At 57.9% G+C, this 12,442-nt stretch overlaps 3 protein-coding genes across 3 annotated transcripts; 1 reads left to right on the top strand and 2 right to left on the bottom strand.

Annotated features, from left to right (window-relative positions):
- Positions 1-21: 21 nt before the first annotated feature.
- Positions 22-1,919, bottom strand: VTN31DRAFT_330 (uncharacterized protein; the record flags this gene model as incomplete). The annotated part of the gene is made up of 4 exons (XM_069403564.1): positions 22-265; positions 367-1,545; positions 1,597-1,797; positions 1,864-1,919. The coding sequence occupies 4 exons, from the start codon at positions 1,917-1,919 to the stop codon at positions 22-24; spliced, it is 1,680 nt and encodes a 559-aa protein (XP_069263186.1).
- A 450-nt stretch (positions 1,920-2,369) lies between these two features.
- On the top strand, positions 2,370-3,950 carry VTN31DRAFT_329 (uncharacterized protein; the record flags this gene model as incomplete). Its single annotated transcript, XM_069403552.1, has 3 exons — positions 2,370-2,464; positions 2,524-2,619; positions 2,687-3,950. 3 exons carry the CDS (start codon positions 2,370-2,372, stop codon positions 3,948-3,950), a joined length of 1,455 nt encoding a protein of 484 aa, XP_069263185.1.
- A 415-nt stretch (positions 3,951-4,365) lies between these two features.
- On the bottom strand, positions 4,366-12,399 carry VTN31DRAFT_328 (uncharacterized protein; the record flags this gene model as incomplete). Its single annotated transcript, XM_069403541.1, has 9 exons — positions 4,366-4,430; positions 4,494-4,550; positions 4,608-6,733; positions 6,785-7,400; positions 7,452-7,651; positions 7,700-7,803; positions 7,854-8,431; positions 8,486-8,633; positions 8,689-12,399. 9 exons carry the CDS (start codon positions 12,397-12,399, stop codon positions 4,366-4,368), a joined length of 7,605 nt encoding a protein of 2,534 aa, XP_069263184.1.
- Positions 12,400-12,442: the final 43 nt, after the last annotated feature.

Genomic DNA, 12,442 nt, shown 5'->3' with positions numbered 1-12,442 from the left:
ATCACGATAGAAATAATGTAGCTACCCTTCCTGGTCGCTCCCCGAACGCTCATCATCCGAGTCGACGCGCGCGGGACTCTTGCTATTATTATCATTCTGGTTCTCCTCTCCTTCCTTCGTTTGCGCGGGGCTGTCGCCAGCCGCTGCAGACGATTCCTGACCCGTCGAACGAGGCTGCTGTTTCGCCGCTGCGACTCCACCCGAGGTCACGTAGAGATAGGTATTCTGCTGGAAATGGTCAATCTGGTTGAAGAATGCCGTGAACCTGCATCAATGCCCGTCAGTCCTGATCCGATCACGAAGGAAAAAAAAAAAAAAAAGGTAATGGGAAAGGGAGGGGGGGGGGGGGGAAATGGATGGACGTACGCATTCGTCTCCTCCTCCTCCTTGAAAATCCGATTATAAATCTGCTCCCTCTTGAATGCGTCAATCTGCTCGTCATATTTCCCAAAATCAATGGGGTTCTTTGTCTGATCCCTTTGGGCGATCCGCCGGTTATACGAGTCGAAGATGGGCCGTTCGAGCAAGAGGCCCAACCCGGGTGCTTTCGGAATCGCAATCTTGCAAGTTGGAGAGTACGATTCCGGGATCAGCGAGGCGGGGTCCCGCCCGCAGCGGACGACCAGCGCCGCCATGGCGACCATTTTCCGAATTTGGTGCATCATGAAGCTCTGCCCGTGGACTTTGAGGCTGAGCCATTCGGTGCCGTCCGGGGTGTGCACGCGGAGGGGCTTGGAAGGATCCGCGGGATCCGGGGTCACGGTGAAGGATTTGATGACGCGTTTCGCGGACGGGTCGGTGGGTTGCTTGCCGACCGTGTAGTTGTGGAAGTTGCGCGTGCCGAGGTAAAGGTCGAGCACTTGCTGGATGCGCTGGATGCGGGCTTGCGGGATCCGGTAGGCGCGTTTGGCGGTGGTGTATGCGTTGCGGATGGAGCGGATGGTGGCGTGAATAGTGTCTTGCTCGGACGGGGTGAGGGTGAAGTTGGGGTCGTTTAGTAGTTGATCGCTATTGTTGTCTTCGCTGTCGATGTACAACGCCCGTTGCACTAACCCGCGGAGGTTCTCCGGCAGCTTGGCGAGGATCGGCTGGATGTGCTTCTCGTCGACCTCGTCCCAGAACGTTAGGACTTCCTCCTGCCGCTGACGCAGACCATCCAGATCGCCGTGGGCCTCAGCCATCTCGCGGATCTTCCGCCCCAGGAACGTGCTTGGGTGCGGTGGCAGGAAGCAGTGGCTCGGGATCAGGTACTCGTACACGCGCGAATCGCAGAAGTGGTAGCAGCTGAAGCTCTTGTTGGTGATCTCGTAGCCCCAGACGCGAATTTGCGGATTGAGGTGCTCGTTAATCTTCTGGATGATTTCCGGGTCCTGAACGATCATCTTGAGCGAGACGACATTGCCCGCCGCGTGCACGCCCTTGTCCGTCCGGGCGCAGCGCACAAACGACGATTTCTTGGGATCGTTCGCATTGGCCTTAGAAATGGCGCCGGCGGCGACCAGGGCGGTAAACAAGTCGCCCTCAATAGTCTTTTCAGTCTGGCTCCTAAACACCGTTAATAATATGTCATAGTATCCAGTGAAAAGGTAAGCGCACAGTTGCATCCCATGATACCCCGAGCCCGCATAACTCAGCAACAAAGCAACCTTCTTCTTCGGCCGGCGCTCCTCGGCCGAAATCTCCTCGGGCGGGAACTCGGTCGCATACACCGGCAGCGCGTTCTCGCCGCGCTCCAGCTTGCGGCGCTTGGCGGCCTGCGTGGCTTCATTCAGTGCGCGGCGATCTAGTTTGCGCCGACTTGTATTAGTCCGTCAGTTCTTCACTTTCTCCCATTTCTAGAAAAAATGCCTGGATTTTACTGACTTGTATTCGTTCCGGCCCAGATTTCGTTTCTTATGCGGTCGATCTCCGTCTCCCATGGTGATGATGTGGTGACTTCAGGTGAATTGTTATTGGTAATGGACGGCGCCGCGACGATTCCACGTCGCTGGAGGGTAATTGGCGACAGGCGAAAGCGTCTCAGGGTCAGCACCAGGCGGGCTCGCATGGGCTGAGTCTTTTCTTGACGTCTTTTTTGGTCTTCTGCAGAAGATCTCAGTCGATCTGCATCGATCGAAAAGAGCCCGCATACGCTAGTCCTAATTAGGCAGGCGGTCAGCAGAGCTATTCTTGGGGATCCATATCCTCTCCATCAGCGGTTATCCAAACTTGCTCTTTGTAAAAGAGACAGTGAAAAGTCTATAGAATCCCATCCTCGTGCGAAACGAGGTCAAAGAGATGGCAGCTCTGGATCCTCATCCCTGGACTTGAAACAGGCGATTCGATCCGACCCAGTCCGAGCGCATCTCTGCTGATTTGAGTCCTCCACCATGGATCTCGCCAACACCCTGATCCGCAGCGTTGCGCGGGCGTTCTACGAGACTAGGCAGGTCCTAGTCATCGACGCCTTGTTCATTCATTCTGTGTATGTTTGACGGACGGGGTGTGGGTGCTAGGTGGAAGAAGGGACTGACCGTTTGGCAGCCTCCATGCAGAGGACCTTGCGCACCTGCTCGGCATGCAGCAAAAAGATCTCCGGAAGCTCTGCGCTAAGCTGCGAGAGGACCGCTTGATTGCGGTGTATGCTCCATTTTTTTTTAATTACCTAGGCTAGGAAAAAAGCAAGGCTAACCGGGACTTGGGACAGCCATACACGGAGCGAGCTCCGCGACGGCGCAACCCGCCCCGTCAACCGCGACTACTACTACATCCCGCTGCACCCGGTGATTGACGCGATCAAGTACCGGATTTCGAAATTGACTGCGACGATTAAGCAGCAGTACACGCCCAGCGAGGACCGCAAGGAGTACATCTGCCTGCGATGCGGCGCCGAGTGGACGGAGCTCGACGTGCTGAGCCTGTACAACGAGGAAGGCTTCGAGTGCCAGCAGTGCGGGGCGATCCTTGAGCGGACCGAGGACGTCAAGGGCACCGAGGGCATCGACCGCACGGGCCATGAGAAGAACAGCAAATTGATGGCCCAGCTGGACCACTTTCTCAAGCTGCTCAAGCAGATCGACGCGACGGAGATTCCGCCGAACGACTTTGAAACCGCATGGGACCACAAGATCGACGTGGTGCGTAATCCGGAGACGCACCCGACGCGGCCAACCGTTGCGGCACCGCCGGCGCGTCCGGGGCAAGCGGTATCAGCAGCAGCGGCTCCCACAACAGGGGCAGCCGGCGCGCGCCCCACTCCCAGCACGGTCCGCGGCACCACTAAAACGGATGCCAACGCCATCGAAATCTCCCTAACATCCAACGAGGAGAAGTCCGCCGCAGAACAGGCCGCCGAGTCGGCCCGGAAAGCCGCACGGGAGCGTCAGAACGCACTACCCATCTGGCACACGCAGTCCACGGTCAGTACGACGGCGCAACCGATTTCATCATCCAACCAGCCCACCCTCGAACCCAAAGTCGAAGAGGCAGAGGAACAAAAGCCGGTGTTGGGACGCGAGGAGGACGAAGACAGCAAAGAGCGCACCAAAGCGGACCTCGACGCGTTGGACGATATCGCGGCATACTACGCGGAGATCGCGCGCAGTAAGGCCGAGGAGGCCAGCGAGGAGGAAGAAGACGATGATGAGGATGAGGACGAGGAGGAAGAGGATGAATTCGAAGATGTCGGTGGAATCGGAGATGCACCACCGGCTGCTGCTGCTGCTGCTGCTACTACTACTACTATTACTACTACTACTACTACTACCGCTGGAATCAAGCGCGAACTCGATGACGCAGAAGCAGAGGCTAAAGCAGAAGCAGCGCCATCCCCACAACCAGCTGCCAAAAAAGTCAAGACAGAGGACCCCGACCCTGGGGAAACGACAACAGCAACACCCAAGGCGAAAGTCAAAGCTGAAGAACAAGACGTTGTATCGGATGAGGATGATGAGGAGTTTGAAGATGTATAATAGAATGACTCCAGTTCTCTACCCTTGCTATGAATAAATAATATATAAGAGGGCTCAAACAAAGTTGTCATTACATATACGTATCATTCCACCAGTTGAGTCTGATCAATTGTATCACGACATGATTATTTTCTTCACTGGCATTCATTGATCTTTCAAGAAAGAGGGAAAAGAAAAAAAATGAAAAAACGCCGGAATATGCAAGCATCAATCAATGCAAAAAACAAACACAGGCTCTTTAGCAAGCATGAGACTCATCAAGTTTGCCAGTCGTTCATCGTTCATTTCAAATCAACATCAACATCAACAAGCCGAACCCGAACATGACTCCATTCGATCTTGGGAACAGAAAAAGAAAAACACCCCAGGTGTAGAGAAAGAAAAAAAAAAAAAACCCAAAAGAAAAACAAGAAAATCAAGGAGTCCCGATCATGCCAACCTCCGAATCACTCCCAAGCATCGAGTTGTCCTCCCAGTCATCTAGTACAGCATCGATGTCAGAAGACAGTTCTGCTGACTGGGAAAAGGAGAAACCGGACTTACCCGATGGGATCTCCTCGGGTAGTTCAACAGAGAGTTCGTCGACAGCGCTACTGACAGCTATGGGACCTGTTAGTTCAATCTGATTGAGGAAAATGATCAAAGGATGATACATACCAGCTGCCTGCCGCATAAACTCCGCATCGTCCGGGTCCGCCTCATTGTAGTACGACTCCAGGACATGATTGACGACCATGTTGATCGTGTCGATAACCTTGGCCTCGATGCCCTGCCCCGGCGCCTCCAGGTACGTTTTGCGAAGCCGCTCGACGCACATCTGCGCGAGCTCGCGGGCCAGATGCACGTAGTACGCGCGGGACTCGTCGTCGTTGTTGGTGGCATTGTTGTCGTCGTCCTCCGCAGGTGTATCGTCCGCCGCCGCCTTGCGGAAAACAAGCTCCCGCAGCATGTCCACCGTCAGCGAGCGCACGTTGCGGTCTGGGTACAGCAGTAATGTGGGCGCCCAGTCAGAAACTCGCTCCGTCACGAGCCCGACAAACCACCCCTCGGACTTGTCCAGTCGCTCGTTCCGGCAGCCCAGCAGATGCGAGAAGAACGCCAGGTGCTCCTTGCCGCCGCTGTGGTTGATCGACTCCACCCCCTTGGCGACGTGGTCGATCAGCGCAACCACCTGCTCCTCGTCCGGGCTCTGCTGGCAGAAGGTCAGCGTCGCCTCCAGGTACGGCGCGCACAACACCGCCGGCGCCACCCGCAGCCCGTCCTCCAGCACTTTGACGATCGACTCCAGCAGACCCGCCTCCGGCTCCGACTCCAGGAACCACTCCATGATTGCCCGGCTGGCGCCCGAGTTGGCGTGGTGCTGGAGCACCCTGCGCAGGAACACCAGCTCGTTGGATGAGCCTAACGTTCGGATGTACGAGTCCTCCATCTCCGTCAGCGAGTACCGCCCGTCGCGTACCGTGCGTGGCTCATCGTCCGCCGTCGGAGACAGCATCGGGTCAATGTGCCGCAGAAGGCTCGCCAGGAACTCCATCAGGTTGCGATGCGAGTACTTGCGCCCGCGCTCCACGTTGCGGTAGTACAGCGCATACTGGCGCTTCAGCTTCTTGCTGTCTTCCCGGTCCAGCCAGAGAATCTCGAGGCACCGCAGCAGGAACCCATGCTCCAGTAACACTTCGACCACGGGCACTTGGAACCGCGTCAACCGGCTTAAAAACTCAAAGTAGTCGTCCCACGACCGGCTGACCGTCGGCAGGATCGACCACAGCTTCTCCATCGACGACGCCACGTCGCGGTAGCCCCGCGAGAACTTGGTCATCCACTCGTGCGACTCCGCTTCGCCTGCGTCGGAGTCTATTGCCCGCTCCTGCAGCTTCGCCAGCGCCATCAACAGTATCTTCATTGACACTGCCCGCACGGGCTGCTGCAGCGGCTTCAAGATCAGATTGCGCAGCCCCGTGTCATGGTCCGCCACCCACTCCAGAATATGCTCCGCTCCGTTGGGGGTGTCGTGGATCGTGCGGCCAAACTCCGTCAGCAGCCGGTCCAGTTCCGACATCTCCCGGCTGCGCGAGATCAGCTGGTCCAGCGTGTCGAGGGCCACATACACGGCCGACTTTTGTAGCTCGGAGGAGTTAGGCGACTCGGCAATGGCCTGATCTCGCGACAGGCCGAGCAGGTACCGCACAAACGATGCGTGGTATGGATCGAGAAGGCAGTACGTGCGGATGAATAATTCATTCTCCATGGCAATATGGTTGCCCAGGTCCCGCGGCAGCTGGACCTGCACGGGCGTACCCCGTTCGCTCGGCCGGTAGATTTCCTTGGCCGCCTCCATGCTCGACACGCGCTGGTAGAACAGCATGTAGGCGTTCCACACCTTGCCAAACCGCGGCTGGTTCATGTTGTTCCCGTACACGGGTTCATGCATCCCACCAAAGCACTGCTCCGCGATCTTGGACGGATCGAATGCAGTGACGTCGGCGTCGTTGAACTCCACCCACGACTTTCTGCCTCCGGCAAGGGGTCGCTCACGCACGTACGAATAGTAGTGGCCAGACTCCGCCGTCCCGCTGTGGACCAGCACGCCGACCAGTTCGAACACGTCCGGCTTGACGGGCTTGTCAGGGTTCGACAGGTACTCCACGCTGTACGGCGTCATGTCGATGCGCTCGGGGAACTGGAACTCGTCGTTGATCTTGCTGCGCATCATGGTAATCATGTCAAAATCGAACCGCTTGAGGTGGAAAATGAGATTGTCGGGGAGTTCCTTCAAACACGCCCTACAAAACGTCAGCCAGAGTCCAAACTCTCTCGATCAATCCAGGACGCACCGCTTCACTGCGTCAACATGCCGACCACATGATGTGCACGAGTACTTGTTATCGCCCTGCATCACCTCACCCTCCACATACGCCTGGAGACTCTCTTCGAGACAAGCCTTGCCCTTGATATCGCACTGGATGGCCGAAAACGGCTCCAGGCGTTCCGAGATGTGCTCGCACTCCTTGGACTTGATCTGCTGAACGAGCTGGCCGCCGTAAAACGCGCGGAACTTTTTCCGGTCCTCAGGGTCCTGGATCTGGGCCTCCCAGCGGTCGAAGAGCAGGTTGTAAAACTCGTCCACGTCCATCTGGACGGTCACGTCGATGGGCTCGTTGTCGTACGTCCGGATCGAGCACACAGCGCCTTCGGGGTCGACGAATTTCCGCCATGTGTCCTGCATATTGCCGAAGATCTTCTTCGTTTCCGCCAGCAGTCGTTGCGACGAGTCCGGATCCGTCACGGGGACCTGCAGCATGAATTCGCGGAAGCTGACGTTCATGAACAGCTGCGTGAACAGCGAGTTGACGTAGCAGGTATTCGACAGGTTCTTGAGGCCCGCGTAGCCTTCAGGCGAGCGGATGACTTTTGTTCGGTCGGCGCTCCAGTTTGTAGAATGTGTGTAGTCTGGAAGAGTTAGCGGAATCTCATACCATGGTTTCATCAAGGTAAGCGTACCGTTCGGGATGAGGTCTATCATCAGGTCCATAATCTTGCCGTAATTATCCGCATGCTTAGCCAGCAGCACAAGGATATTGTACAGTTCTTCCCGCGTCTCTTCGTGCATGACCGGAACGTGCGGAGTGATGACCTCCGTTTCCGACGGGTCGGACAGGTCCGGGAAGAGATAGCTATTGAACAGGCTCTCAATCATGTCACTAAACATGGTCAGCATAGTCCAAACCACTTCAAGAAATAGCACGAACGTTGCACTGATACGCGTGTTGGTCTGGTCCGCAATCTCGAGACATGATCGCAAGAGGCGTGCAAACCCCAGAACAATGTGATCGACAAGTTCCCTGCCGACAAACTACACTGATGTCAACAACACTGTCTTTCACGTGGACAATAGGGCCGTACCTCCTCCGTCGCCCGGGTAAGCATTGTCTCGCTCCACTCCCTGACATACTGGGAGAAAATCACATCATGCGGCGAGCGTTCCGCCACGGATCGGAACACGGCCAGCGCGACAGCAAAGTACTCCTGCGACTGTTCCGGATGCTCCACGGTGCGGCGCATGTTTTTGACAAAGGCGTCCCAGATGGTCGCGATGATGTCGACCGTCAGCGGCTGCTCCGAACTGGACGCCGCATTGGTATCGCTGTTCGCGGGCCCAGGCGCCTTCTTCTGCGTCTTTGACAGGCCACAGACGACCTTGATCTTGTCCGCGATCGCCTGTCGGACTCGCTGCCGTCCGTCTGCGAGGAGCAGGGAGTATACGAGCCGGTCAAGCGGCACATGTCGCTTGACGAGATCCCAGAAGGAGTGTTCCTGGACGGAGCCGTCGATAAGCACCGCAAAGGAATGGCAGGTCAGCTTCTGGAGATCCGCCGCCTCGTTACTCGACGACTCGCGGCTGGGGCGGAGGTCCATAAATCTCAATAATTGTTGGACCAGGGCCTCGCTATTTGGCACTGCCAACGACGTGCGTGTTTTGACTAGAAAGAGTTGTTTAGCACGATCCTCGGCCGATGTTCGAGAAAAATACTCACCAGACAGAGCAACTAAGAGGCACTCAACCAGATGACACGCAAAGACCAACTTCATGCTACCCGTCGACACGGCCTCCATCTCCGGAGCTGTCAAGGCCGCGACCAACGTGCGCATGCTGTGTGACACAAAGTCCGCGTCAGGCTCAGACTGCGAATGGGTTAGCATTGATCGACGAGAATGAATCTTCTTTCAATCAACGAACCTCTAACGACTCCTCTCTCAAGCAAGTGGCCAGCGTCTTGACAGAGTACAGAAGCATATACGGCTGCCCCATGGGAAACAGATCCTTCTCGGTGCGATTGACGTCTCGCACCAAAGCCCGGACCCGGTCCTGCGGCGGGAACACGCTGAGGAAATCAAAAATCTCCCGAGCATATCGATCCTCCAATGTCAAAAGATCATACAAATCGTCAAAGTGCCGGAGCACCTCGGTGTCCACCAAGGTCAGAGACTGCCGTCGACCAGAAACAGAAGACTCGGGTCCATCGCCAATTTTTCGAATGATCAACAACCCCTTGATCTTGAGATCCTGAACCGTTGCATCGGGGTTCTCCAGCAGATTGATCTTGTGCCCGCCGTGGATGACACTGAACTTTGCGAATCCCGTGACCGAAACCAGCCGGTCGACCAGCTCAGGCGCCGTGCAGAGGCTCCCAATTCTCAGCGTCCGGACCTTGGACTGGGAGCCCGTACTGAAGCATTGGTACGAAATATCAATCGGATCGCCGGGGCCGATGCGTTCCGCAACCTCCGGGGACTGGTCCTGCGGAGGGCTGTACTGCGGCCGCGATCGCAGACCCTGGAGCAGCCGCTGGAGGAAGAGCAGGGACCGACTAAACCGCAGCCCGGCGGCTTGGACGTCCGGCTCATTCGATCCTGGCTGGCAGGCCTTCAACTTTGCCGCAGCGGACTTGATTTGCTCCACGCAGCGGTCAACGAGAGATAGATGCGTGGCCTCCGCCGCGGACGCCGGCGCTCGCCGGATCAGCGGGTGGTCTAGATAAACCTCAATAGCAAAGCTGGTGGCGCGGCCTTCGATGGTACCGGGCGGAGCGGTCAGGATGAGATGCCAGATGCGGTCCATGCCCGGCACAGACACGATCTCATGATCGACAGGCGTCAAGGGCGGGTTGAAGCGAATCTCGTAGCTGACGGCCTGCTCGGCGAACGCGACAATCTCATTGGTGTACTGCTCTGGAGCGACACTGGGCAGGTACTGGTGGAGACAACGTTCGATGAAGGGATTCTGCGAGCCACTCTGCGCGGTGACGCGGCATAGCATATCCCACACTGCGCTGCGGGCCTGCGGCGGCGCGTTGGTGGGCAGGAGGATGCGCGTCCAGAGGAGATCACTCAGGTCTGAAGAAATGGTGTCGGGAATCTTATCAATGATGCGACTCAGTAGCTGGATGCGCGACATCAGACCATTTTGGGACAAAGAGTCGGAGTAATCGGATTGGTTGGTCTCCCAGAAGTGAACAAACTCCAGGATCACCAGGGTCGTCAGGGCAAAGTCGTCTGTGAGCTTTCGAATTTCCTGCGAGTCATAGATAGGGCAAAGCGCATTTAAGGCCTGAATGCTGCCTGTGGCGAACTCGTTCTTATCCGCAATGTCCTGGATGCATCGTTCATATACGCCCGCCTTGTCACGGTCGCTCAAGCCCAGATTCAGCAAGGTGCTCAATTGCACGCTGGCGAACCGCTGGAGGGTAGCCTTGTGGTCATGGGAAAACTCGTTGCAGCGGGTCGATTCGCGAATGAGCCGGACGCACAGGCGCAGCGGGATGGAATCGACTGGCGTCGCACCCGAGGCGGCATCGAGCTGGTCGGCGGCCCGATGGCGTTCACCGTGCTTCTCGCGCAGATAGGCAAACAGCTGCTCACAAAACTCGAGCATGCGCGAGTCGAATCGATGCAGGGGCAGTTCGAGTACCTTGGAGCAAATGTACAGCAGCGCGGTGGAAGGTGACGGGTGCATGGGGAAAGTGCGGGTCAGCATGGTTAGGACCTCGCCAACGATGCGCTGGTCCTCGCTGTCGGTGACAGCCTTCCAGATGGTGTCGGTGTCGGCGTCGGTGTAGGTGGAGGTGACGATGAGGAAGCCGACGATGTTGCCGCTGCGGCTGATGAGTTGCGGATGTGAGCCGACGCCGACGATGTACTCTACAATGCGGTGATCGCGCAGGAACTGGACAAGGTACTGTGTGATGGGGTGCTGGAAGGGGTCCGGGTTGTTCTGGATGTGCTGGCGCCAGACGCTAACCAGGTCCGTCTGCATCGTCTCCATGCCGTAGACACGCAGTTCCATGCGGCCGTCCATAATATGGCGCTTCAAGACCGCCATCCGCCAGCCATAGTAAACAATGGTCGGGCACTCATCCGCGCCAGCATTTGGCGGCAGCTGCATGCCCAGATCGCGGGTCAGGCGGCGTAGCAGGGCCTGATCCTGAGCCGCGTAGGTTTGATAGACACCGCTGATAAAGCGGAGCAGCGACTCACTGATATCGGCAGACACCCAGGCGGACTTTTTCGAGACATGAGCCTGGAAGTGATCATCGACAGCGCGGAAGAGCGCGTACGAGCTACGGATGGTGCGCAGAAGGACGGGGGTTTCACACAGATGGGGGTCGGCATTGTGCATTCGACGCTCACCACCCGACTCGACGAGATTGTAGGCCACATTCAACGCCAGCACGAGAGTCTGGGCGAGATGCGGCAGCCGGGGCAGCAGTGGAAATGCCCAGGACGCATACGTAGTGATACGATCCAGGGCATGCACGGGTGCCGAGTCGAGCCGGTCGCTCGCGCGGGCGACAGTGTTGGCGATGTCCGCGGGGCCGAGCTTGGCCATTGCGCGGTAGAAGGGAATATTAGACAGCTGCAGCAGCCATCCGAGCGACGGCAGATAAGCCCGAGCGACGGAGTCAGGCGCCGGCAGGTCGGGATCCTCGGCGACCATCTGCAGGCTGGCGATGTCGAAATCGAGCAGGTGCAGAGCCAGTTGGCCATAGTCGACCGCAAAGTCCTCAATACTCTGCCAGGAGATCTCGCCATTTGCCACGGGCAAGGGCACGACTCTCCGCATCAACGCTTCAACCACGGCGGGCAGCTCCTCCCAGAACTCGCGGTCCTCCAGCACGACCTCCGGGGAGACGCGGTCGACGTGCGTAGCGCAGAGGGCCAGCCACTGCTGCATGGCCAAAAACACGGTTCGATCGTGCGGATGGCCCTTCTCCAGCATCGCCGCAATCTCCTGCACGGACTCGCGCGGGTCCGCGTGGCCGCGCAGCTTGGGGAACGACTCCACGAGCGAAAGCGGCTCGTGGAGCTGCAGTACCGGCGTAGATTCGGCAACATCCGTTGTGGTATGTTCAGGTTGGGGATGATCGCGATCCCGCAGAGCGTCCCGCAGCGGCCGCCAGCTGGACGCAGTGGTACTGGGGTCCTGGTCCATATCTTCGGGCTCCGCTACCTCTATTTCGGGACTGTGGGCGGTGGGCGATGAGGACGTGATGGAGATGGCCTGCTGCGTGCCGGTCACGGCGACCACGTCGACCTCATCGTCGCCGTCCCCGTCCTTGATGCTGTGGTCGCCATTGACATCCGTCTCGCCGTCCGCATCGGCATCGGCATCGGCATCGGCGTCAGCGGACCGGGTGTTGATCGTGACGCGGCTAGCCGGGCGATGGGAGGCAGAAGCCGGCGAAACGATGGCCGCGGCGGCGCTGGCGGAGCTGTGCTGACTGCGGTCATCCGCGGGACTGGGCGTGTCCGACATGGCCTCGCGGTCGGCACAGGCGCTGTCGAGACGCGGCCGTTTGCGGGTCGACTGAGGCTGGACGTCTTCCATGGAGGAGGAGGCAGGATGGAGAGCAGGCGGGGAGCTGAAGGAATCTAGCGGGGAGGGAACCATGACATGATGCACGCCGGGGATGGAATGGCGATGGCGTGGGATC

This window comes from Thermomyces dupontii (genome assembly GCF_041956625.1).
Source record: "Thermomyces dupontii strain NRRL 2155 unplaced genomic scaffold VTN31scaffold_1, whole genome shotgun sequence".
Lineage (NCBI taxonomy): Eukaryota > Fungi > Ascomycota > Eurotiomycetes > Eurotiales > Trichocomaceae > Thermomyces > Thermomyces dupontii.
The sequence above is the reverse complement of the archived record's forward strand: the minus strand, read 5'-3'. Positions and strand labels throughout refer to the sequence as shown.